Source organism: Clavelina lepadiformis, chromosome 1 (genome assembly GCF_947623445.1).
Source record: "Clavelina lepadiformis chromosome 1, kaClaLepa1.1, whole genome shotgun sequence".
NCBI lineage: Eukaryota > Metazoa > Chordata > Ascidiacea > Aplousobranchia > Clavelinidae > Clavelina > Clavelina lepadiformis.
Genome location: NC_135240.1, coordinates 22,084,144 through 22,108,479, shown reverse-complemented (window position 1 = coordinate 22,108,479; position 24,336 = coordinate 22,084,144). Strand labels below are relative to the sequence as shown.

General features: G+C 39.3%; 1 protein-coding gene across 1 annotated transcript; it reads right to left on the bottom strand.

Moving 5' to 3' along the window:
• Positions 1-50: 50 nt before the first annotated feature.
• LOC143465944 (uncharacterized) lies at positions 51-21,393 on the bottom strand. The gene is made up of 9 exons (XM_076964522.1): positions 21,234-21,393; positions 14,770-14,861; positions 14,440-14,542; positions 11,104-14,170; positions 10,804-10,901; positions 8,789-9,214; positions 8,523-8,658; positions 7,495-8,359; positions 51-537 (listed from the first exon to the last, which is right to left on the bottom strand). Exons 1-8 carry the CDS (start codon positions 21,349-21,351, stop codon positions 7,720-7,722), a joined length of 4,680 nt encoding a protein of 1,559 aa, XP_076820637.1. The 5' UTR covers positions 21,352-21,393; the 3' UTR covers positions 51-537; positions 7,495-7,719.
• Between the last annotated feature and the right edge of the window lie 2,943 nt (positions 21,394-24,336).

The window sequence follows — 24,336 nt, the reverse complement described above, 5'->3', positions numbered from 1 at the left end:
TATATATATCCTTTGCCATCAAATATCTTTTTATGAACCACGCGTGGCTGTAAGGTAGCATTGTTGCGCAGATAAATTTAATAGTAAAAGCGTGCAAGAATAAGATAAAGAAGAATCAGTTATTAGCGTTAGCTAATGAGAAAATAATAGTAATAAGGCGGTAAGATTTACTGCAAATATCGAGAAAAACGTCAAACAAAACAAACAAATGACAAGCGAACTTTCACATATTTCATGCAGGCTATGTAAGTGTTTATAAATACGATGTAATTAGTTGCGATTAAATCTACAACAATATTTTGAAACGTCTCTGGAACTATACGGCATAGTGGAGTTAACACGGTACCCAATAAAAATTTTAAGACGAAGATTTAATGCGATAAAACTTTACAAAAACGGTAAAAAGACGGCAACCAAAGGCACGAAGAAAATAGCAAGATCAACTCCAGGAGAACGACAGCGCCACCAGCCGTAGAGAGAAAATTGAGACCATTTACAATAAAGATGTAAGCTGTGAAGTCGGCACAAAGCATAAACCTGCAAATAAAAAATAATTGAATAGTTTTTCAATTAATAACGTCCAGCTTAATAGCAACATATAATATTTACCAGCAAGTTTAGAAACATCTACGACTAATCTGATAAATACATTTGTTAACACGAAGGATTATTTTCTGCTGAAAAGTGCAGCGTCTGCAACAAAATTTTTGAAGCGAAAAGTCTTTTTTTTGATTATACTCGTAAAATTCCAAAGATATTTCAGGCAAAAGGTCGCTACATGCAATCGCAACTAGCTAGATAGGTTTGAGTTTGCACATATAACAAACGCAGAGCTATCTTGTGCGTCATCATATGTTAAAAATAGTCCGGCGTGTATCAAGAACAGCGCGAGAAAAACCTAGCCCGAGTGTGGGCCGATATCGAACTTGTCATTTATTTCCAATACAAACAATTGATTTCTCCGCAGTAGGGCACGTGCGATGTATTTATAACAACCAATCTGTCAGATGGCGTTTTAACGGTCAACTTGGCCATGAAACGTTTGAACATCTTGATTTCATTTTGAGGAGTACAGCGAACAAGCTAACGCAGATGTATATTGGGCGGCTTCGGACAATCAAAGTTCGTTTGTGCCAGTTGAGTGTGACGTCATACTCACCCTAAAACGCCTATACTTGACAGGTTCTAACGTCATTCGGAAATATTTTTAGTTGGTTGTCGTTTTTAGACTTGATCTTTGCGAAAACTTGGCAGTGAAGCATAAGCGCGTTTTTTTCAAGAATCGCTTCCGTTTTCTCCATCCTTTCTGACATAACAATTGGCCATTAATGACGCAATAATCTGTGTTTGCTTTTCCAATGCAATGTTTCCGGGGTTTCATCTGATGTTGATTGCGAAAAATCTGACATTGGCCCAATTCCGAGGAGAGTGTCTAGCCGCACGTAGCAATCATCCGCAATTGAATTCAATATAAAACCTTACATGGACGGATTTGCGTAGAAAGATTAAAAACAAACGAGTTTTGCAAAGAATTTAGAACGTCTCAACAGATTTATGCTCAAAGACGAGACGGTCCTCTTAATGAAACTAATTGCCAGCGGTGCCAAGGTTGGTTGCATTGTGGCGGACGAAATCGGAGAAACGTCGACAAAAATGTTCAAACGTCAGTAGAGTACAGTCACTTAAAGCTTGTCAATAAAAAAAATGATAGTGGCCAAGCGATTGATAGGATTACGGTTGCTTGATTTGAGCGGGCTGCTGCAACAAACAGCGAACCCAAAGCATCGTTTTCTAAGAAAAGTTGTACGCCGGGAAGGGAATTTAAGTCGTGATCTTGCGGTGGGATTATCCCCTAACCTGGGCGAACCACCACGTACAACTAATACTGTCATTTTTCCGCCACATTTTGCAACTCATCCGCCCATACCGCACAATGCCTGACCGCGCTAATGTAAACGAAATCAACCCCGCGTCGAGCGTTATTGGCAAAATAAAACTTATGGTGTACGGGCGGCAACGTCAAGAAAAATTTCAAAAAGCAAGCCGATTAAGGCTTCGGGATAAAAGGTACGAAACAAGATGGCTTGTCGAAAATACGGTTTGTAACATAAGCAAACTGCGAATAAGGAATTCGCCATTTCGAAATGGCTCTCTCTCCCCGAGTGCCGAGTAAAAATAAATCAAACGCTTATGGCTTGATCATAGATGAAGGTGGTGATTACAAGACATGTACACGTAAACTGTGCGCCTGTGTCGAAATATTTCAACCTAAACAGTCTTTCACCGCGGTATAGATTGCCTGAAAATTAAACAAGTTTTCTCGCGAGATAGACACGGCTCTTAACGTAATTAACACTGTTTTTCTTTGATGCGGTTAGCCATATTAAACCATTTGTTTTTCATGTAACGAATTCCTTTCTATTGACTAGACACTGCTTTTCCCAATCTCTGCTAGTTTTAGAAGCTTACGCTTAAGGGACATCTAAGTAAAACATTTAATTTTTTTCGTCTATTTGTTATGACTCAAAATTTTCAAAACAGTATAGACGTGAGATTTGTTACAGTTTGTGCCAATCATAAAAGAGCTTTATCGGCAACTATACAAAACTTAAACTAGTTAAAGCGTTGGATTTGCAATTAGTTGTTACTTCGCAATCTTCACGTGCATAAAATTTTTCACAAAAAAATGTGACAAAAATTTCCGAAATGGGTTTTAGACAATATACAGTTTTATGAAATTTTGTGAATATCATTTTACATCGACAAAGTCACATGTGAATTTCCTTCTTTAAAGTTTGCTATAACATATACACAGGAAGGTTAATTCAATACGACCACTGGCATAAGCAAAAAGCAAAGATTTAAAAAAGTTTATGGAATGGCAAAAATAAAGTTAATTACAGAAAAAGTACTTCCAAAGAATGCCACAGATAGGTTCACAGGAGCCTCGTAAAGGAACTCCACAATTGCGGGTTGTTAACGAAAAGGCATTTCTTAGGGTATCGAAACCACGAAGGCGCCAATTATATCGGAGCGGTGCTGGATGTGTATTTGTCGAAAGGAGTCTATACTTGCTTTCTTAGAAATAGTAAATGGCAATTTGAAAACAGTTTTATACCCCACGCGGCGTCGAAAAAGATAAGTTTCGAAGAAAGACGAAGTTATAAGAGTGTTGAAAGAATGCGCTGGCGCTTGGGGTAAGTTGTTAATGCAGGGTATATGGCGCCATGGCGGCGATGCTTCATAAACTTTCACCTTTCTTGAGCTATAATGAAACATTCAACTTAAACCATCGTCCGTGAGTAGCCTACTGAGTAATATGTGATAATCTTTTAATAAATCTTGAAGACGTAGTTATTAGATTGAGTGGCTGCAGGTTAATTCTAAGTTGAAAGCAACGATCTGCTAGGTGGTGGTACAGCATCTCCAAAGCAACGGCATGAGCCCGACACAGCATCACGCAGAACCCACTGAATAGAATCAGCAGACAACCGTAGCCTAATAACCAACAAGACCCCAAATATCTTTTGTTTTGTCAAAAATCAACAATAACGTTAACCATAATAAACAATATTGGTCTATTCACGAATGATGCCACTGTGTTATGTGCTGTTTATGCTAGCTTTGGATAAGAATTTCGACATTTGAAAGTGTTTCGCGCAAGATAATATCAGCAACGTCGACATAAAACGAAATCGAAGTTGATGATGTTTACAACTAATCGTTTTGAGACAATCTTAATCAAATTCCGCTACCAGTTATAACTAGTAACGGCAAAGGTAACGTGACATTTAGTTTATGCGAATGGGCGAGGTACAAGTTCATTAAATCCCCCTGCCACGGCCATGAAAGCAATCAATACTGCAGACGTGCAGTCAGCTGAGTATTGACAAAGGGACAAATACAAACATGTTTGGTTGCAAGTTTATTTGAAAAGGGGCGTCGTATATAATCGGGGACAACTTGTCGTATGTTGACCGCATATTGCGCGCATCAGCACCCTAAAAAGTTCAGCAGTTGTCAAAAACGAGACGATCGGTGCCGATACGGAAAAATGAACCAACGACGCTTTGCTGAGAACGCGTGTACTTTTGTACCGGAATTTTACAAATTCGTGTATCCCAGGGTACTTGATTGGTCTTAATAAGCTGAATTCGTTACGATCGTATCATTACTTTTAAGTAGTTCAGACGCGAATGATTATCAAACGCGCAAAGATTGCGCAGTCTCTTTCGGGCTGTTGAACCCTTGTAATACCAAATCAATCAGGTCAATGCCAAGCCAGCAAATTAAACGGCGTTGATATTTAAATTTCGCCTGAAATCCCTTACAGTCAGGTGTTTTTAGCGCTTTGAAAGATTATTTATTCAATAATACTACGTTTCGAGTATCTTGTTTTTACTGTAATATTAAATTTTTACAAAGTGACGGTAACAGTGTTTACACTCGCTATATACAAAAAACAACGGCTACAAAGTTACATTTTGTTGCACGGCGGCATTGCTGGTCTGATAGAACCATGTGGTCGACCGTTACTTAGTAGTCTCTGACAAGCGTATGATGAATGATCGTAAATTGTGCTGTGACAGCAAACAGTTTGGGGAAAGAAAGCAAAACATTATTCAGAAAATATTGATCCCTTGTTTGGTCCACTTGTCCGCAGCGAATAACACAAGCATGGTGGTAATTAATGACCTTGTAAATAACCTTCAGCTCACAGCAGCCTTCAAAACAACCGTCGTAGGACTTTTGACTTGGTAAATTCCCCACCCAACGCACGTGACTGGATTTTTTCGACCAAGTGTGACAGCTTCTCAGCAATAATTATGATTTTAACGTCAACGGAAGTTTCACAACAAGAGGTGACCAGTGTTTTTTCGCTTATTACCCTCAGACGTGGCAGTAAAATTATATGTCTCTTGATAACACTGTAATTAATGATATTTTCAAAATTTTAAAGTATGCACATTATTACACTGTACCCACATTCCACAATTGTAAAGTGTTGCATTTAAACGAAGCGGCATTCCTAAGAATTTGATTTCAAATGAACATGACTAAGTTTAACCATGCTACCGAGGTTATTATCGATATACACATCACCCTTTGGCTGGGGCACGAAAACGAAACAAACAAATGCAGCTATAATCGCATTAGCGTCGGTTAGGCATTTGTCGGTAGATACGCTCCCAGTTGCACAATCAAACAGCAATATTTTCTTCTAAAACATGCTTAAACCCCGATAAAAATGTTATCTTCTGCGTCGTGTAAATATAAACTGAAACGTATATAGGGTGCGCAACGAAGGCGAATGAATCACTACTCAGACGAACCCTTACCCTTTTGTCCGGGGCGCTACCGATTCTTATCTTGCCTATTAATTATTGTTGGTCTCGAATTTTTAATTTCCAAGACGCTGTTAACCTGTAGGGTAGTCAACCCTTACCGGTGGAGAGACGTTTAGCTTTTGACTCATAATTTACATTAAGATAAGTTTTAGGGAAATCTGACAACATCAGACGGTCGACGTCGTTTTAGGTTTAAAGTAAAAGTGGTTTCAGTCGCTTCTGACACAGTCGTAAATTAACCGCCTAATTGATGGGGCTTGGAAATATTGCCGACAGAAGAGAGAGGTATTTTTCTATTTAAATCTGGGGATAGATATTTAAAGCTGAATGTTTACTTAATACGACAAACACTGCCGACAGTTATCGGACAGTTAGCTTTTCGGGTTAGGACGTTTCACTCATCCACAAGAACTTCTTAAAAACCCGGGCTGAAATGAATAGCGACTTTTATTCTTTCTTTTGTCGTAAAAATTGCAAACACGTCATAAGCGCTTTAGTAAGGGCAGGACGAACATAAATCATGCGGCTCTTGTATAGCAATCCATCTTGTCTGAAAGTAACGATTTAATAGCTCGCTGTAGAGCGAAAGAGTTGTTTTCTTGCTGACTTGGAACGGGCCTTAAGATAAAATAATCAAACCCGCATCCGAGATACTAAGATGCATCGACAAAGTTTCGTTAGGGCGTTGGTCTATTTGAGGTCACATATAGATTGTACGAATACAAACAAATCGTATTGTATGCTTAGGGTTTGTGGCGCTCGGTCGGCCCGTTAGTTCCTTATCTGCGCCGAGGAAGATATTAAACATACGGACGCTGTAACAGAGTACATCTGTGACGCAACAAAGGAACGTCCACTGTTGATTCTGATGATTCTTGTTTGCCATGCTATCAGATCACTGTCCAAAAGTTAAACATTCCGTTTTTAAGACAAAAGTACACAGGGTCGTCACCCCTACAGCTTTAAAAGATCTCCCTTCTTTTAAACAAAAATTTGAAAGATCCGGCAAGCATAGACGCGCTCGAAAGAATTCTAATTATAGGTTGTATCGTAGCAACCGCATACGAACGGTGACAAATCCCAGTAACTTTAAAGAGGCCGAATTTAATTGATAAATTAAAGCAATCTTAAAAACCCTTGTTAATATTGCGATTAAAAGCCACATATCCAGCTCTGGAAAACAGGGATTAACTTCGACTCAGAATCGCGGTTTCTGAACAAGTTCTTTGAAGTGAGGATAAGCGGAAGAAAAACTTGTCGCTTAGCGCTTTAGGGCGCATTGAACACTTTCAAGTAGATACACTACATTGACAAGACACGTTTCACAAGAACTAGATTGTCCCAAGGACTAGTGCGAGCTGGTGTTTCACAGACCAAAAACCAACAAACTTGATCATACCACACTAATTATATGCATTTGTGACAGTTCTGCGTAACGTGGTAGAAAAACACGTCACGTTTTTTTTTATTTATTCACCGGTAAATAATATCTTTCGATTGTTAGGTATGGAACGATAAGCTGTTAAGAAAAACATTTCAAGGTTCAGTCCAAACTCTGTTTTAAAACGGTGACGAGATTCGAAGAAAAAGTTAGTGGCTACTGACGAGAAGAGTTGTTTACGCTCCCTGCTTGTTTTGTAACATTTTCCAAGTTTTGATTTTAGAACTGAACCTGGTTATGAAAATCCACTTGAACCTGACGTATAGGTGCGCATTTGATCTGTTTGACATGATTTTAATTACAGCCACGGGCACTATTTGTTCAAAATTCCGAACTCTGATAGAACACTAGCGGTTCCTAACCCCTCTTTTTACGTAAGCAATGCGCAAAACAACACCAGTACGTCCCGTATAAAGGTAAATGGCATGTTGTCACCAAAATCGTAGGCGCTTTCAAGCAACAATTAAGAAGAAGTTTAAGTGTTTACTTGTCCGTCAAATGATAGAGTGGTCACGTTTTTCAAACTTACGACTAAAATTCGGTGATTAATCAAACCTGTTCAAATTACAAAACCCGAATGCTATTTTCTACGTTTAACCACAATGAGAACGGCTATATAGGCAAGCAACGCTTTATCAGGCAAAGATTCCAATTCCTTACATTACAGTAATGCTTAAAGTGCTTATGGTCGTCAGTAGACCTTACCTTGATGATAGCCTTTGTGTTTTCCGCCATCAAAGTTGACAGGAAAATTTGCGTGGCTTTCAAGTAGTTTTCTTGTTCGTGCTGCTGGCGGTAGATGATCTAAGGTTACCAACGCGATGGCTTGGCATGAAAACATCTTTATTAGTAAAATGGAATGATAAATAGTCATTTGCGGTGTTGCAGTTTGTTATCAACGTCTATGAGATCTTGAAATTGTTTAATCGGTTAAGGAGAAATAAGGGCGGCACGGACTTTGACCGCGGAGTATGTCCCGGGATTTGCCAGCCGGTCGCCGACCGCCTTGACTGCACTTCCGCCGATCCCTGGATGCAGCTCCATGGGAGGAATGATTGGATGAGGAGGGTAATAGGGGTACTGGAACACGGATGCCGGAAATGTCTGAACAGGATGAAATGTGGAGAACTGCATTGTTGGGGACGCGGTGGACGTCGGACTTTTTTCCTTCACGAACTCCCGATTGAAGTTCAAGTCCGATCCCACGTCCATGCTCGGAAGATACCGTAAATTCGGGAACAAGGAGAATCGTTCGAAAGCCGGAGGAGGAAGGCTAGTTTCGGATGCTTCCATCTTCTCGTCAGGAAAGTGATGAGGAGTTCCAGCAACCGAATTCCTTTTTCTTGCAACTGTGGCCGTTTCACACGTAAACTGATCAAGCACAGTGTAAAGACTATTCGACTTTGTTTTTCTCTTGTCGTGTCTGACAGCTTTGTGTTGGGCTAAATTATCCTTTCTCTTAGCAGCGTAACTGCACTGATCGCACTTGAACGGGCGTTCACCGGTATGTATCCTGATGTGCTCGACCAACTTGCTCAAGTTCTTGCCAAGATAACTGCACTCGTCACACCTAGTTTTTCAAAAATAACATCGATTAGTTTAACACACCAAGGGTGTCATTTTACAATGACTAACATGTGTATAATAACAGAAAGTGCAAGACGTTGCGATGTGTTGATAAAATAATGATTTATTCGATTTAATTCGCTAAAATGTAGCGATAGATAACGCACTTGTAAAAGCCATCCTGCTTATGCATGGCAGCCACGTGAGAGTGAAGTTCGATGGTCGATGTAGATTGGAACGAGCAGAGTCGGCAAGATGAACCTTTCGCTTCAACACTACTGTTTTCATTCTGGTTTTCCGTCCCTGTAAATTTCGAAGTGGTTACTTCAAAATATACTTTGAACATAATACGGAGACTATTAGCAAAGTATACTATTTCGACTAATTGGATGGTTACAGCATATTTATTTAATTCACTAAACACGAGGCTTACGCTTGCAAGGCTGGCTCTTCTGCTTGTTTGCGTCGCTGGTACTTGGAAACGTTTCATTGTCATTCTTTAACGGGGAAGGTTTGTCCGCTTCAAGCTGAGGGTTCGTTGCAGTTGGCCGTGATTCGGCTTTAATTGCCACGTCGCAGTCGCCATTTACAGTGTATTCATTGCTAATCTTCTCCTTTGGAATGTCATCAGGCGATTTAACGTCGTCATCAGAGCCAAGCTGGCACGGAATCTCGTTGAGATCGCTCCTCGATAATGAAGGAACTGAACTCAAGCTACGTCTTGCGGTGTTGTTGACGTCAGCGTTAAGAGCCTTAGCTGAGCGGTGAAGGGCGGATGGTTTGGTTCCATGATGAGATGCGAAAGGAACTGCAACTGTACACGAGTTGTTTTTTTCGCTCGGATTGGAACTCAAAGTATCTGTAATTGAGAGATTTGACATTAAACCGTTGATGGGTATCATGTGTATATAGACACTCCAACGATATCATTATCTTAATAATTCCTGTACTTCTAACGATAACTCATTTGGTAACATTTAGCTACGCAGATTTCGGTTACTTAAATAAACGCTGACGTTTAATTCATCCCCGAAGCAAAATAATGGCGACTTTGATTTCACTGCAAGAAGCTAAGATTAAAAGGGACATTTTTTTCATTAAGCTTTGTTCTTGAAATAAGCTGAAGTTTATTTACAAGTATATGGATGGCTTCAAGAGCATATAAGCGGATTGCATTGGTGGTCAAGCGACTGAAACCTCCAAGAACAAGCGCTGCGCTTGCGTAAATTGACAACTCTTGTCATTATGGTATTAATTAGGACCCGGTGTGTTGGCCAATGATCGGGTGTCGCTGTTTCTCAATGTATTCGTCAATTAGAAGCTATTATTTAATGTTTGAAAGTCGCAAGGTTTGTGAGATGTAAATTACCAACTACGCGCATTCTCAGCCTTATGAGTCCGACCTGGAGACTGGTAGATGCGGTCGCAAAGTCAAGTGGGTGATGCTGTGGTGCCTTTGTTTCTGCAGATCACATAAAATGCTCCTTTTCACCATTCAAATGCTGATTGGGAGTTTTCATGTGCCGTCGCCTGTAGCCGGTAATCAAATTTGTTTTTCACAAAGGTCTAAGCGCAATACAGGAAAACGCGTGGCGATATACATGAAACAGTTTTCCCAAAATTACACGTTGCGATCAGATTAAGAAATCTTGTTCTACGACAAGGGACCTAGCATTTTTCTCGAGAAAATAGTTAAGCAATTGAAACGTTAAATCAACCACCTAAAGATTTAAATTTTTGAAATGTAAAGGTTAAATAAGGTGGAAATGTTTGATCGTTATTCTGAACGCCAACTTACAACCAAATCGTTTCCTGGAAATTGGCTAATTTCGGTAAACAATTCTGGGTTCATATTAAACAACAAGAATTGTTTTAAAAACAACAAAAGGATCAAACCGGGAAAAAGGAGTTACACACCCGAGAGATATATAAGAGGATTGGGTGAGTTCACTGGCTGATTCGTAACGGAAAGCTTATTATGAGTCATGTGCGCCAATGCAAATAAAACAGGAAGTTTTGAAATAAACAAATCATACAAAGCCGCAACGTCAACCAGTATAACCACCAAAGTATTTTGTCATCTATAGAACTCATAAACCCTAAAATTAGGCGTAAAACTCAAAGCGTTTAACAACATGAGTTTTACCAACTGGTTGGACAAAAGGAAAATTAATGTCAGCCAAATAAAGTAAAGACATATGTGCTTCGTTTCGGCGATTTTTGTACATTGATAATCTTGTCCCGGGGCACATAAGTATATTTTTGTGGGATTTTGACCAAGCGTACGGTCCGAAAATAACAATTACGAAGGGTTTTAGGTTGCCAATGGCTCAAAAATATGCTGAAAATTAGTAGGTACCTGAACCTGAAGGTCTATAAGAACGTGACTAAATTATATGAACGTTTTGATTAAAACGGACTACAAAGACCGTATAAAATTATCTTTACCGTCAGGGCACTTGGAACCATTTTGAGACTTCATGGTGGCCGCTGCCGCTGCGGCTGCCAGACCTGCCAGGGTGGCGGAAGCTCCGGATTCGAATTTTCTGTAAACAGAACACTTGTGTCAACGAAAAAAGTCCAACTGATGATTTTGGCCCCACGGACGCTAATTACTAGTTTAGCCGAAGATAAACATATGGGCGTACACGACATAGCAGCACTGATTTATAAGTTTTCTACAGTTTGTTATCAATGGAATTATTTCCTGACGTACTTTAAATGTTAAAATTATGAGTAAGAACTGACCTATTTTCTATTGACTGGTTACTAGGGATCGCTCCTTTTTCGGTTAATTTGTACTGATCAGTTTGATCAGCTTTCGGAAGACACTGATTGCTTGAATATATCGGGAGAAATGGGATAGGATAAACTGTCGATCGCACATCCCGTTGCTCAGTCTGGAAAGTAGAAATCGGCCTAAAAGCGCTTTCCGGGAAAATGGAACTTTTCCTTCTGTTGTTGTTGTTGTTGTTGTTTTGGTTTGTATTGGTTAGGGGAGGCTCCTCCGTGTCAAGACTTCGTCCGTTCAACATGATTTTTGGCCGTTTTGCTGCTCTCTCTTGGTTTGAATTGGAAAGCAAGTCTCGAAGGTTGCCGTCGTTGCCAAGCGCTTTGTTATCAGTCTGAGCTTTGCTTGTTAAGATGGTCGGGGAAGTTGCAGAAATTCGCCGGCTTGTGGCTAACCCGTCTTCGGCCGACGCATTAATCTGAGTCCGGCGTTCCGTGACCCGGCCACCATTTTCTGCTTTCTGGTCAAACGCGCTGGTTTGTTGTGACCGTAGAAAATTAGGTGATGAAGCAGTAACGTTTGCAGCATCTGGTCCGCGCTTTAGCTTGTTACCAACGTCTCCATTTAGAATGGTTGTTTGGGTGAAATCGGTTTTAAAATTGGTCGAAAACGGTGGAATTCCGTATGGATTGTAAAACGGCTGATTGAAACGAAACCTCCAATCAGGTATTTCTTTCCAGCGCGCCGAATTAGAAGGCTGGTTTGAAATTGCGCCGGGGGACGACCTACTTGTTTTATTTAACTCACCTGCCACCAAAGGAACATCAGTGAGGTGGTCAGCTGGTTTTACTGGGACGTTTATGCTCGATTCTCTTACTTCATTATTCGGGCTCCCTGCGTTTAAGCTTTCAGCTTTCCTGCTTTGCTGAAAGTTGGCCTTGCTGCCTTTTCTGCTGTTTTCCAAAGTGTGTTTCTCGTGAGTCTTCATGTGACTTTTCAAGTTGTCTTTGCGAACCGACTTGTACTGACAGCACGGGCACTGGTGAGTTTTCTCGCCGGTGTGGATTCGCATGTGTCGCTGGAAGTGATAAAGACGTTTGATCCTCTTCTGACATATCGGGCACTGGATGTACATGTTTTCTGGATCCAGTCCCTTGAATTGCTCTTTAGCTTCGCGAACTATTGCGGCGTGGACGCTGTCGATGGGAGGACCGCGGGTTCTTGTCCGTCGGGAAAGCTTACCGCTGGTGGACTGGAGCTGGCTTGTTAAATCAGACTTGTAAGGGTGCTGAGCCGTAGAGTAAGTCTGAGCGGATTGAGGGGATAAAGCGCCCCCCAATGGAAACCCGTTAGGAGGGATGATGGGCATCCGTGATGGAAAAAACATCTGTGGCTTGCTTGCGTTCGAAGTAAGAGGGGAATGGATTCCAGCAAATGTGGGAGAAGCGATTTGATTCGCTGGAAACGCACTTCCGAACCACTGAGGTACAAAAGGTGGATGAACGACGCTGTAGTGCCTTCGCATGTCTTCTAAGGCACGCTGGTTAAAGATGTCAGAGTTTTTCATTGGACCAACAGGAGCCGAGAATTTCCTTTGTGGAGGGATGCTAACGGGGGAGGGGGAGTTACTGTTTATACTGGGAGTAGAAATGGATGTGGAAATGGCAGGAGATTTGATATTTTCAGCGGGAACAGATTTTCTTCTTAGAATGTCAGGATCGAACTGGGCTGTTTTGGTATCCAACAGGAATTGGTTGCAAGAAGTTGTTTTTTCGGTTGGTGTATGAGGCAGTGAACGATAGCTGGGAGAATTATCGGATTTGGTAGCACTGAAGCCCATCCAGTTTGGAGACTGCCATGGATGATATGGCACAAGAGAATTAATTTGATCTGCAAGATTGGGGTGACTATCACCTTGAGGAGAAGTCGATAAAAATAGAGTTGGTGGTTCGTTTGGCCGAGGACTGTCTGTTTGTGCAACTACATTGGGAGAAGAAAGACTATTTGAAAATGAAAAACTGTTGCTTGTCTTTGAAACTATTGGCACACCATTTTCAGTAAGCGGTGAGAGATCTGCATTTTCACACTTTTCCTCATCGCGTTTGTCAGTTTCCGTACTTTGGTTAACTTCCTTTGGTGATAAGACTTCACTTGATTTGAGTAATTCTTGAGAAATAGCAACATCAGACAACGGAGATGATACTGAACCAGCTTCGGGACTCAAACAATTGACCGTGTTGTGATTATCACCGTAGTTTGTTTCTTTGGGGTCGGATCTTAGCGAGTTTTCTGGAATGGGGGACTGCTTGGAACTAGCTTGGGTATGTCTGTCGGCCTGTAAGTATGGATGGTATCTCATATATTCGGGTTTAGCAAACTGTCTTGCCATGAAAGAGTTCCACCTCTCGGCTAATTGTGCGAAATATCTTTGAAAGAGATGAGATTTTTCGTAATTTTCTGGTATTTTGTGCGGGACATTGCGAGCGGCATTTGCCCACAAACTCCAAATATCGACCTGGTTTGTCCCATTCTTATTAGCTTGGTTATTCTGCATCATTTCTTTTAATGTATTAAGGTAATAGGAGGCCGAGGAAAACATTTGATACTGTTTGGGATCGCTCTGAAAACGTTCAGGATTCTGCTTCAATGGTCTTTCAAGTGATTGGGTATTGTTGAAATAACCATTTTTCGGCAAGGCAACATCTTCTTCACGATAATTAACTCCAGCATTTGGAGCGATTTTGTTTTCAGGGTGTTTGTGAAGATTGCCACTATGCAGTAAAACGTCGTCGGGGCTAAGTGACGCTTTGCCGAATTGTTCGAAAGAGATTTCGTCATTTTCAGAGTTCTTGTTTAGGGTATCTTCCGCTGTTCTGTTGAACTTTGAACAAAACTGATGTCGGGCATTGCCATGGCTTTTTTCATATAAAGTTGATGTTGTCTGTTCGTGTACCGTTTCTGGACTAAAACTAAAGCGCTGTGTGTTAGTACACGATGGGGACGCAGATAGCGGCCTGAAGGTCGTTTCTTCTGCTGTTGAACTTTTCCGCGGCTGAATTAGTTTTTCTGACATAAAATGTTCGCCTAAATAAAGCCACGAAAGTAAATTATTACAGCCGTTGCCTGGATGGCTAACAAACAAGACAAAGGAGGCAGAAAGGCAATCATGAGGTAAACAAATAACTAGTGACCACTAAAGCGGTTGAACAAACGATTCGTGCTTATACATCAGAAAGGCGGGGTCCACCCATTTTTAAGATTACGCGCTCAAAGACTTTCATAGTCTAAGGACGAGTATAAAACATGACTAAATCAATATTAGCTGGTCACTCCACCATAATCAATCGACCTACCTTGCTCGGGCCTTTCGGTTATGAACGCCTCTTTGGGATTCTCTTCCAAATTTTTTGGAAATTCTTCCCCATTTGATTGACAGCATTTGCTGGAGGTAGATACCTGGACAATTAGATCGGTATATCATTTTCAATCGTACAAAAAGGCAAAACTTTTTTAAGCTTTTTCGATTAAAGCATGTTAACACATAAGTTATAGGTTAATATTGATGAAAAATAATAGCCTAATTATAATAGATTTAACCTTAACGTGTAGTGATTAAGCTGCAACATTGGTCAATTACAGTTGGTTTCAGCAGCCAGAGACTGAACAATACTTCTTGTACTTACTGCTTCTGGGAAATTAGGGATTTCTTGCATTTCATCGTCGCTTAAATTGCACTCATCATCGTACGAAGAAGTACTTGTGGGTGAAAGTCCTCCTGAAAGAAAAAAGCATTTAGTAAAGCCTATACCTTTCTCTTAGGTTGGTCGCCGAACTGGTTTTAGTTTGCTGTGCATTTAGGATGAAAATTGGCGGGCTTACTGACCGTTTAAGTGTTTCTGGAGAAAACTATTTTTGTAGAATTACGTAGCGCTTGATACATTTGGCTGCCCGGCCCAAATGACAGAGAACTATGTATAATAAGAGCAATTACCATCTAATTAATTACTGTCAGTCTGGAATCAGTCGCAGTAATTTCAAGCGTTAGCAATCACCACACCACACCTTTAGCATTTATAAGTTGTTACATCATGTAAAATGCTGTTTGCCAAAATTCTCTTCGATATGGGCATAGCACTTCCAAATACAAGCTTAGCAACCGGTAGCAATTAAAATGATGAGTAAACGGTCTCGATTATCGATACATTGCAACTTAATACGAGTAACTGTAAAGTGTAAATTGTTTTTGGTCGGCTTCTTTCATTACGGTTGCATTCCATTAACACGCATATATAAACTAAAGCAAGCAGAATTGCTTGTGACTTTTTTAAGTTCCCATTGACTTCAAAGACATTACAATGATCTAAGGCAGGGGTGGGAAAATTTGTTCAATGAAAGAGTCACTTGCGGAAAAATATAAACACCAGCGAGCCGCAAAATCAGTAATGATTGTCAATTTGGTTATTATACTATTAGTAGTCATTTTGGGATATTACTTTTTAACTAAAAGACCCATAAAAACATGTTGGTGAGGTGCATTTTGACAACCTTTGCCATAGAGTATAGAATCTATACCTGAAAACAATGTCGGAATCGATGTCTAGTGTTACGTCATAAACGAAATCCTGGCCTAAATAAAGAAAAACTACAGAGAAACTTTCATAAACGGTACTCTTGGTAGCCTTTACAATATTTTGGAATTTTACGATTCGACTAGAAGAGCCATAAAAAACATGCCGGAGAGCCGCATGCGGCTCGCGAGCCGCAGTTTGCCCACGTCTGATCTAAGGTAAGAACAAATAAAGTAAATTGTTTAAATAATAAACTGTTTTATCGCAGGCTAACACAACTAAGGTACAAAGTATATTTTAACCTCAAAGCAGATGATAAACTCGACATGATATGAACGCATGTAACAAATTAAAAACAACAAAAGCGTTAATTGATGTACAAATGCTCATTTCTCGTTTAAACTAATAACTGGGTATCCAGTCACACAATAACTAGCAACGAGCGATGTATAATATCCGGATAATTATATGTCTTTTGGTTAACTTGCGGGCCCTAAAAGAGCACTCTATGCTGCCAAACATTGGACGACCAGACCACCTTGTAAAGGGTAGGCACGAAGCGGGTTTTTCCAAGGGATTTCAAATAACATCAAATTGGGTGTTGTTGAAGACAGCTTTATTTAATATTACGATAACGCAATCTCGTTCGCTCCTACTGGTACTTCCGACGTATAGGGAGTGCACCGGCGCCTGCTGACAAAAGGGTTCTGCGAAAAATAGGCTGTTGTCGCTTGACAAGCTATGTATATTGCACTCAACGTTTTAGTGAAGAGTTAGTGGAAAAAATTACTTCTTTCCAAAATTCCCAAGATGCGTTTCCAATTACAAACTTTATGAAAAAGGTCCTGCGTGCAGTTTACGACTGTATATGACGACTTTAATTTATAAATTGAAGATTTTTTCAGTAAATGCACGCGTGTGTGATTTGAGGGGAAAAGTTTAATTAATTAATTTTAAGCAGGCCTAAGGAAGTTTCAATATCAAGGACAAGAAACGTTTCCTGCTAAAACACGGCTCAAGCTTCGAAACGATCAACGATATATTGCCAAGACGTGGAAAGTGGTTTAGGGAGAGAGAAACATCAATTGCTCACGTAATGAGTAATCACTTTTTCGATGAAATGCCTGCATTTATCACAAAACAATTCGTCTCATAAACGCAAACCCCAAAGACGCTTGCACTAGCTGTAATATGAAATGAAAGTGGAGTACCAGATAGGTTATATGCAACGAATATCATTACTCAGTGCTTTAATGAAACAGCAAAATTAATGTCGCAATTAGACTGCTCATGTGATGTATTAGGGCTTCGAAGTGCGCTTGTGTTTAGCTTCCTTAAACCTGTGACGTAAAACGTGGGATAGATGGAATGATACAGGCAACCATCCTAAGGAGAGTTTTAGGACAGAGTTCGCCCCCTCGTTTTAACAACATTACTTCCACCTAGCGTTACTTCCCTATCATTAATCAAACATTTTGATAAGTAACTAATATAACACATTATATTCAGTTTAACACCTACGCTGAGTGTGACTAAACATAACACAGATTAATTCTGCTCAGGGTGATTTAATACTGTAATTGGACAAATTTTGAAATAAAAAATCCTCGAGTTTTTCATTAAACTACGGCAGGAACACTCCCTTGAAAGTTTTCGTTTTCCGAATCATTGTCATTGCACGTCATTATACGTAAGGTGTGGGAGTGATTACATCGCAGTGAATCATAAATTGTTACTGTTCCTAATTATAAATAGAATCCCAGAATTTCTCGATCCACATGTATAGTCATCGGCAGAAGAAAAGAAGAAGTGGTGAAATAAACTAATTCAACAACCGGCCGCCAAAACTGGCCAAATTACTTTTAAAAACTTATATGAACGGCTTACATTACAAGCTGAGAACATAATACATAAGAGACACATGAACATGCCGCGTTACATTACAAGTCGCATCCCACAGAAAAGCACAAGACAAGAAGTAAAAGTGTTTTTGTCTTCAACCAAGCAGATATCCTTAATTCACTTAGGTCAACGGCGACAGCCTAAGTGATGTTGAAGGCCACGTGCGTTGTTATGGCAATAAACAGCGAGGGGCGACGTTTGTGGCTTGCGGTAAACGAACGCGCGAAAGGAAAATAAAAGAAAAGGCGAAAATATTGCTAAGTCGACCGATGTGGAAGCAGTCTAGGGTAGGGATAGCACAAACAACGTTCCAACCGCAGAAAGGTCCAGATTGTTTAAATTAGTTGAGTTTCCTGCTACGTGCGGAGGTAAATTGAACGACCAGATATCACATGACAGCTCTAAAAAGGCCCTAAAAGCGTTACGACGATTATGCAGGGCACCAGGCGACCTTGAGAAAGCTTTAGGTAAAGTAAAGAAATTGGCGTCAGACAATCATCATTTCGATCCCTAACCCCCGAATCATACACCGTAAACTGGGCTCTTTACAGCATAAAGCAAAGTTCTCAGTAAAAACATTACTTTGGCCTTAGCCGGGAACACTAAATATCACCTTAAAACCATGTAGTGATAAATCTCTATCCAGACAAGACTTGTATCAGTGATTGACGTTATTTATTATTTTTTATGTAATACTTGTTTGCTCAAAAGGTCTCAAAACTCACGGGTTAAAATCTGGTTCTGATTATAGTTAATTATATGTTGTAAAGTCGGAGAATCCAGCGACGAATTTGACATTTAATTATAACAATTTTGTAAACAAAAATGTCATTATTTTTCAGGTCGGTGAAACCTTTAAACAACTTTTAGGATAACTTGTAGCTATTGACAGTATATATTGAGTAATTGAGCAATGTAATTACGAATAGATATGTCAGTGTGCTTGTAGGCTAATGTATACTACAAACCAAAAAGCCAAATATGTTCATGATACGTGTAGCAGCTATAAAAGCTATGAATCAGTGCCGTTGCATTAATTATCAGCAGCAAGGACAGCATTCATGACTGATTGCAACCCGGTGAATCAGATAAAAATAGTCTTTTGCACTATCAAGCCAAGCGACCTCGGCATCCAAAGGTGTGCCGCATATTAACGTAACTTGTGCACTGGGCAATCTCTATAACTGTGAATTCCGCCGTTAGCGTATCGAGCAGCACAAATTAACGCAAGTCTGTTCAAAGTACGGTTATAGCAATAATAAACCGAAATCCCGGTCGTTTTGTTTCGGATGACTATTGTAAAGCCGTGAATCATTAAAGTTAAATTGCTGATTTATAGGCATCCGCAAAGTCACGGGTCCATGTTTTTAAAAGTTTGTCAAACAGATTTTTGCCAATTCTTTATTGCAGTTTTGAACGAGTTGTTAATTTGCCTAAAAATTTTCTACCCAATATTCCACACCAAATAGAGTTGAAAGTGCAAACAAATTTACATTAAGGTAACGCAATGAGCAAAAAACTACCTTAGGCCCCTCTATGTATAATGTGTCCTTTACATGTTAATTGCAAAGTGCCGCCCGGCGACAAATTCTGTTGTCAAACAGTTGTGCTAAGCGCTACCGTGTCATGTACTGTGCCGAGTTCAACCCATGACCTCAGCGATGAGTTTACAAGTAAACACCAACAACAGTGTTAACAGGAGTACTTACACCAAAAGTCTGTACCCGTTGCTTAATCTCTTTTGAACTAGCAAAGCAATGATATTCAGCGGCGACGTAGTATTTTGTGCAAAAACAACGTTTCTATGGAATAAACGACGGGAAAAAATACTTCGCAACACACGGCTTGTCTATTGAGTTCAGTAAATATTTGTATGTTTTATAAACTGGCAACACGTCGTAGATCGTAGGGGTATTCGCGCTATTTAACCAAAACGGCTCACATTATATCAATCAAAGCAATATGCGTCCGGCTCGCAGAGTTAGGAAACACGCATATGTACAGCTAAGCACACGTAACTAGTCGGATTTATTTACAAAGGTACAACCACAGCCACAAGAGTTTTATTGCTTAGCTAGCGTTAGGGAAGTAACCCCAGTGTGTAAACATAGAAATATTTTCTCGTGTTGGGTGTTATTTAAAACGTAGCGTTTATGAGAAAGATACATCGACGATGATGGCATGGAGTCAAGCTATTGGGACGTAATAAAAAAATTTTATGTGTGAAACAAAAAAATCTGGAATCCCACAAATTCAACAGCACATGTGGTTAAAAACGATAAACCAACTTGTCCGTGCGCGTTATGAAACGTGCAAAAATGGCTACAGCGCAAGTCCGACAAACTTGGTTCTTCGAATATCGTAAAGGCCACAATTAAATACAGCTTAATTGGCATCGTCTCGTATGATCCAGTCTATTACCTTATAAGCCCTGGGAAAAATAATCGAAAAAGTTGAAATACCCTACCCTAATCGTCTGCCCACGCCCGATACCCAAGGTATAATTGAATAGCCATAAAAAGACTAAAGAACAATTTAGGGCTAATGCTAAAACAGTTTACATCATTGGAAAATGTGTGCAAATCTACCAGACAGAATACTTTGTTTTTCGTTGTTTTGCCATGATAAAGTTACCACATGCAATTCAAGACCGCTTCAGTGAATCTAAAACTTGTAATTTTCACGCAAAACCATGACGTCATGGAAGATTCACAGAAGTCCGGCGACGATTGGACCACAAACATAGGCTAGTCAAGTGGAGTTAAAAGTGGAAAACAATGATTAGGATGCAATTAATGTACTGATGTTCGGTCGCCCATCGAGCTAAACCTTGTTTTGTTGCAAAGATAGTTAAGTAACAACTGTTTCTAATACAACAATTGCAGCGTTGTACTGTGCAGTACAAAGAATACCTCATGGTTGGGAATTTTCGAAAATGTTACATCTGCATCACAGTATAGGCCACATTATAGTTTGTTAAAAAATACGACAATGAAAAAACATGATTTTAAAATGAGCTGCCATGAGCCATTTATTTCATATATTAGATCACTGGACCAACAATATTATTTACAAAAAAACAATGATTACGCACCAGTCACTGACCAACGTCCCTAATTACAGAGGTGAAACATCCTGTTCTATAGAATAACTGAGTAGGAGGTTGTTTCGTGGAAAAGGAGGATTGTTAACATCTGACGAGCGTAAACAAGACTGGTCGTTCTTTGTGAACGAAATGACGAGAAAATTTTGAGTAAACTTTTAAGTGGATAGTTAGCAGAAAAAGACTGAGCATACATTTCTCCTTCAACGTATGCAAAAGATCAAAATAATCATTTTTCAAATATTTACCATCCGGTACATATTAGGAAGAATTTCCCCAACCCTTTCCATCATGCGCGTAGATCAACTCGATCCTAAATATACTCGACAGACGGAGACAAATCATGCCTTGAAGCATGCGCAATAAATAGGATAGCAATATACTTGTCAAACACTTCAAATGATCAAATGCAAATAAAGATATCTTCCACGATTTAAAAATCAACGCTCATCAACGTCACTCAGCTCATGTCAAATACTAAATATACGCTAACGCAGATTTAGTAACATTATTAAACTAGTTATAAAATTACCAATTATTATAAAGAAATAATAAAAATTTGAATCGCTCTTACCTTCAGTTGTCTTGTCATTTTCCACAATATGTCTTGGCTTCGTTTGCTTTGTTCTTGTCATTTTCCTCTCATACGCGCTGCACTGATTACCTGCGCACGACTGAGCTTCCAGACACATCTACCGCTACTTCAGCAATTGTGAAAAAATGAATCAGAGTGGTCCCTTCAAAATAAAAAAAATGCAAGCGACTTTTGTTTAGTCTACTCTCTGCTCCCACCTCGTGGATGTTGCCAATTATAAATTGGTTACAATCTGTTACGCAAGTTTTATGAGTCTTAGTATAAAAATTTACGATATATTTCTACCATAAGAAAACTTAGAGTATATAAGTATTACGCTTATTGTAGCTACCGTACAGTAAACACTGAGTACATAACTTTAAGGAAATTTTCCGCCAATTGGCTCATGTGGCTAGCTCTGCTGACTTTACGTCATAAATAACTACAACTGACAACAACATTTTTATTTTTCAACAGTTTAAAAATGGTAATTAGACTTAAACCAAATGGATTATGTGTACGGCGGTTACGTAAGCATTTGCCAACGTAGACAGGATTAAACATATTATTAAACACATAGTATGGAATCTCAAGCAAATGCGTCGCATGCGGTATACACACAACATGACAGTTTCCTATAATACTATATGATTATCTTGTTCGACAAGTTTCTGGACTATTTTAGCTGACTTTATTAAAGTACATGTTTAAATAGCGTGTCATTTGTATAGAATCAAATTTTCATATCCAAACCAAACTATGCTTCTTAGTTTTAAAAGGCTTCTTAAGGATCTTTACAAAAGCACAATTGTATGTTTACCAAAAATATGAGGTAGCATGGATACTAAGAGCATGATAAAGCTATTTTGTTACTCGCACTCCTTCCAGCGGATTTAAGATATAGCCTTTAGTACATTTCGCTTTGTTAAATGTTCTTGCAGTGTCTTATGCAAAATTACACAAGCATTTGCACGTCGGCAAAGATGAAAAAGCTTTGGAAAAATACGTATTTGGGTAAAATCAATGAAGGTAAAGGTACCAGATCCATATCTCGGATAACTACGTAAACGCTCTTACCTCATTTGAAACAACCATTGAGTTTACACCAAAATATGGTCAAAAGCGGTTTCGTTTTACACTTGGCTTACGCTGTAAAAGTTTCTCTACATCACGAATCATCTAGGCCTATATCATAAAACATGTTTCAGAAATTGGTCAAAAGATTTAAACAAAGGAACGGTCCTACCTTGAACATTGGTTCCCGAACTGTGTGCTGCAAACAATATGTCAATATAAGGCCTGAAATATATCTTGTAAAGTAAAAAAGCATTTAAACGTCCAATAGTGTTTTGCAGCGGGTCATCATATCAAATTTATATCAAATAAAACGTTGGCTAACTCACCGCAGACTAATATGGCATTAACCACGATGGGAATGCGGCAGAATTAAAAATATGAGTTGCATTTTATGACGTTGTATCTATTCATGTCGTGAAAAACTTTACTGGAGATGCGTGATTCGACACGGTGGAATATTAACATATAAGTTACAATACATAGGTGTTGAGTATAGTCGGTTATTTGATGCAATATCTAATGGCTTCGTACTCTTCGAGCAGGCAGAACCCAAAAGTTTTGAAGGTTATTGAATATTTATTTCTAAATTACACTTAATTAACTCTGTACTGTAATTTACAAAGTTAGCGCTTTGAAATTGAAACAATGGCAAGTTAAAGCTTAATAGGGACAAATTAGAAACCGTAGTCTATAGCCTACTCTATGCCATGCTTATCGAAACCGCCATGTATGGATTATGGTGGGTCTAACTGTGTAGTGTCATAAAGCAAATCACTTTTCGACACATTCATCATTCAGACAGCTTTAATTTCAATTAGACCTACATCATACTAGATATATTACCTTGGAACGTTTTTCTGTTTTCATGAGTTTAGTGGCTGTGCTAGTTATTTCAACAATTTAACATCATCGTTATTTTAAAGCTTGTTTTAAGCCGTTTTATTGGTTTTATCGCCTTTTCCCGTGCATTAGCGGATGCTATTAACAACTACTGTAAGTCTAAATCAGTAGGCTACTGAATTTTCGTTCACACTGCGCCAATAACGAAAAAAAGTGGTGGATTGCATTGATCTTGTTACAACTGCCTTATTTTGATAAACTTTGAACGTTTGCATTGATTCTTGAACTATAAACAGATAACATCGAAATATTTAATTGACGTTGGTAACAAATCTTTTCACAACTGTAGCCTAGGTTTTACTTCTTGTCTGCCAAAACACTTTTACCTTTGCTAGATGGACATCCAAAACATGTTGGGGAGCTACTGACCTAAACTTTTGTGATCTATGGCAATAAATTGTTCCCGATTTCTTTAAATCCTCTGGGGTTCTCTAGCTTCCTTAGATTTACTGATTTCTTAATTTAATTGTGCTTCCTGTTCTCTAGGACACGACATTGAAGTCCTCCGGTGCAGAGATACATACGAATAACCCAGAAAAATTAAAGTTACTCAATTGTTTCTGGGAAAAAACCAAAAATCTTGAGATTGATCAGAAATTGATTAATCTTTATCCCGTTAGAGGCCCTGTAAGTGCTTAAGTTACTAGAAGACAACCAGTAGCTTAGACCTACGTCAAGTTTATGTTAGATCTTCAATTAGGCTACAAGCCCAAAACAATTTACAAGCCATCATTCCTAAGTTTGCTGACTTTGTACATAGCATGATGAGCAGTAATAGCACCTGGTAAGCAAGTGTTTCGACAAGCTAGTCAGCACAACCCTAAATCCTTCTGGAAACGTTTACTGTACGGTGGTATGGGTCAGTGTTGTCACGTCGGTCAGTCACGATAGTAATTCTTTTCATCAAGTTGACTTGAATCTCATTTTCAAATGACTTGGTTTGAGTTACCGACATAAAATATTTGACCCGAGTCAGGAAAATTAACCTGGTTACCACTCTGAGTCCTGGAACGGCAAGCTTGTTGGCTAGGAGGTGAACCATTAAGTTCAAAGTATAAGTCCATTAAGTTTATGTTCAAAGAAATACGGTCGACAAATTGTATCCTTTATTACTGTATGTCAAAGA

Bases quoted from the DNA above. Each gene is read 5' to 3' on its own strand.
- LOC143465944 (XM_076964522.1), bottom strand. From the start codon at position 21,351: ATGTGTCTGGAAGCTCAGTCGTGCGCAGGTAATCAGTGCAGCGCGTAT. The intron at 9,215-10,803 runs GTAAAGATAATT...TCTCAATTACAG, and splicing joins TGGTTCCAAGTGCCCTGACG to ATACTTTGAGTTCCAATCCG. The intron at 8,659-8,788 runs GTAAGCCTCGTG...CGAAATTTACAG, and splicing joins GAAGAGCCAGCCTTGCAAGC to GGACGGAAAACCAGAATGAA.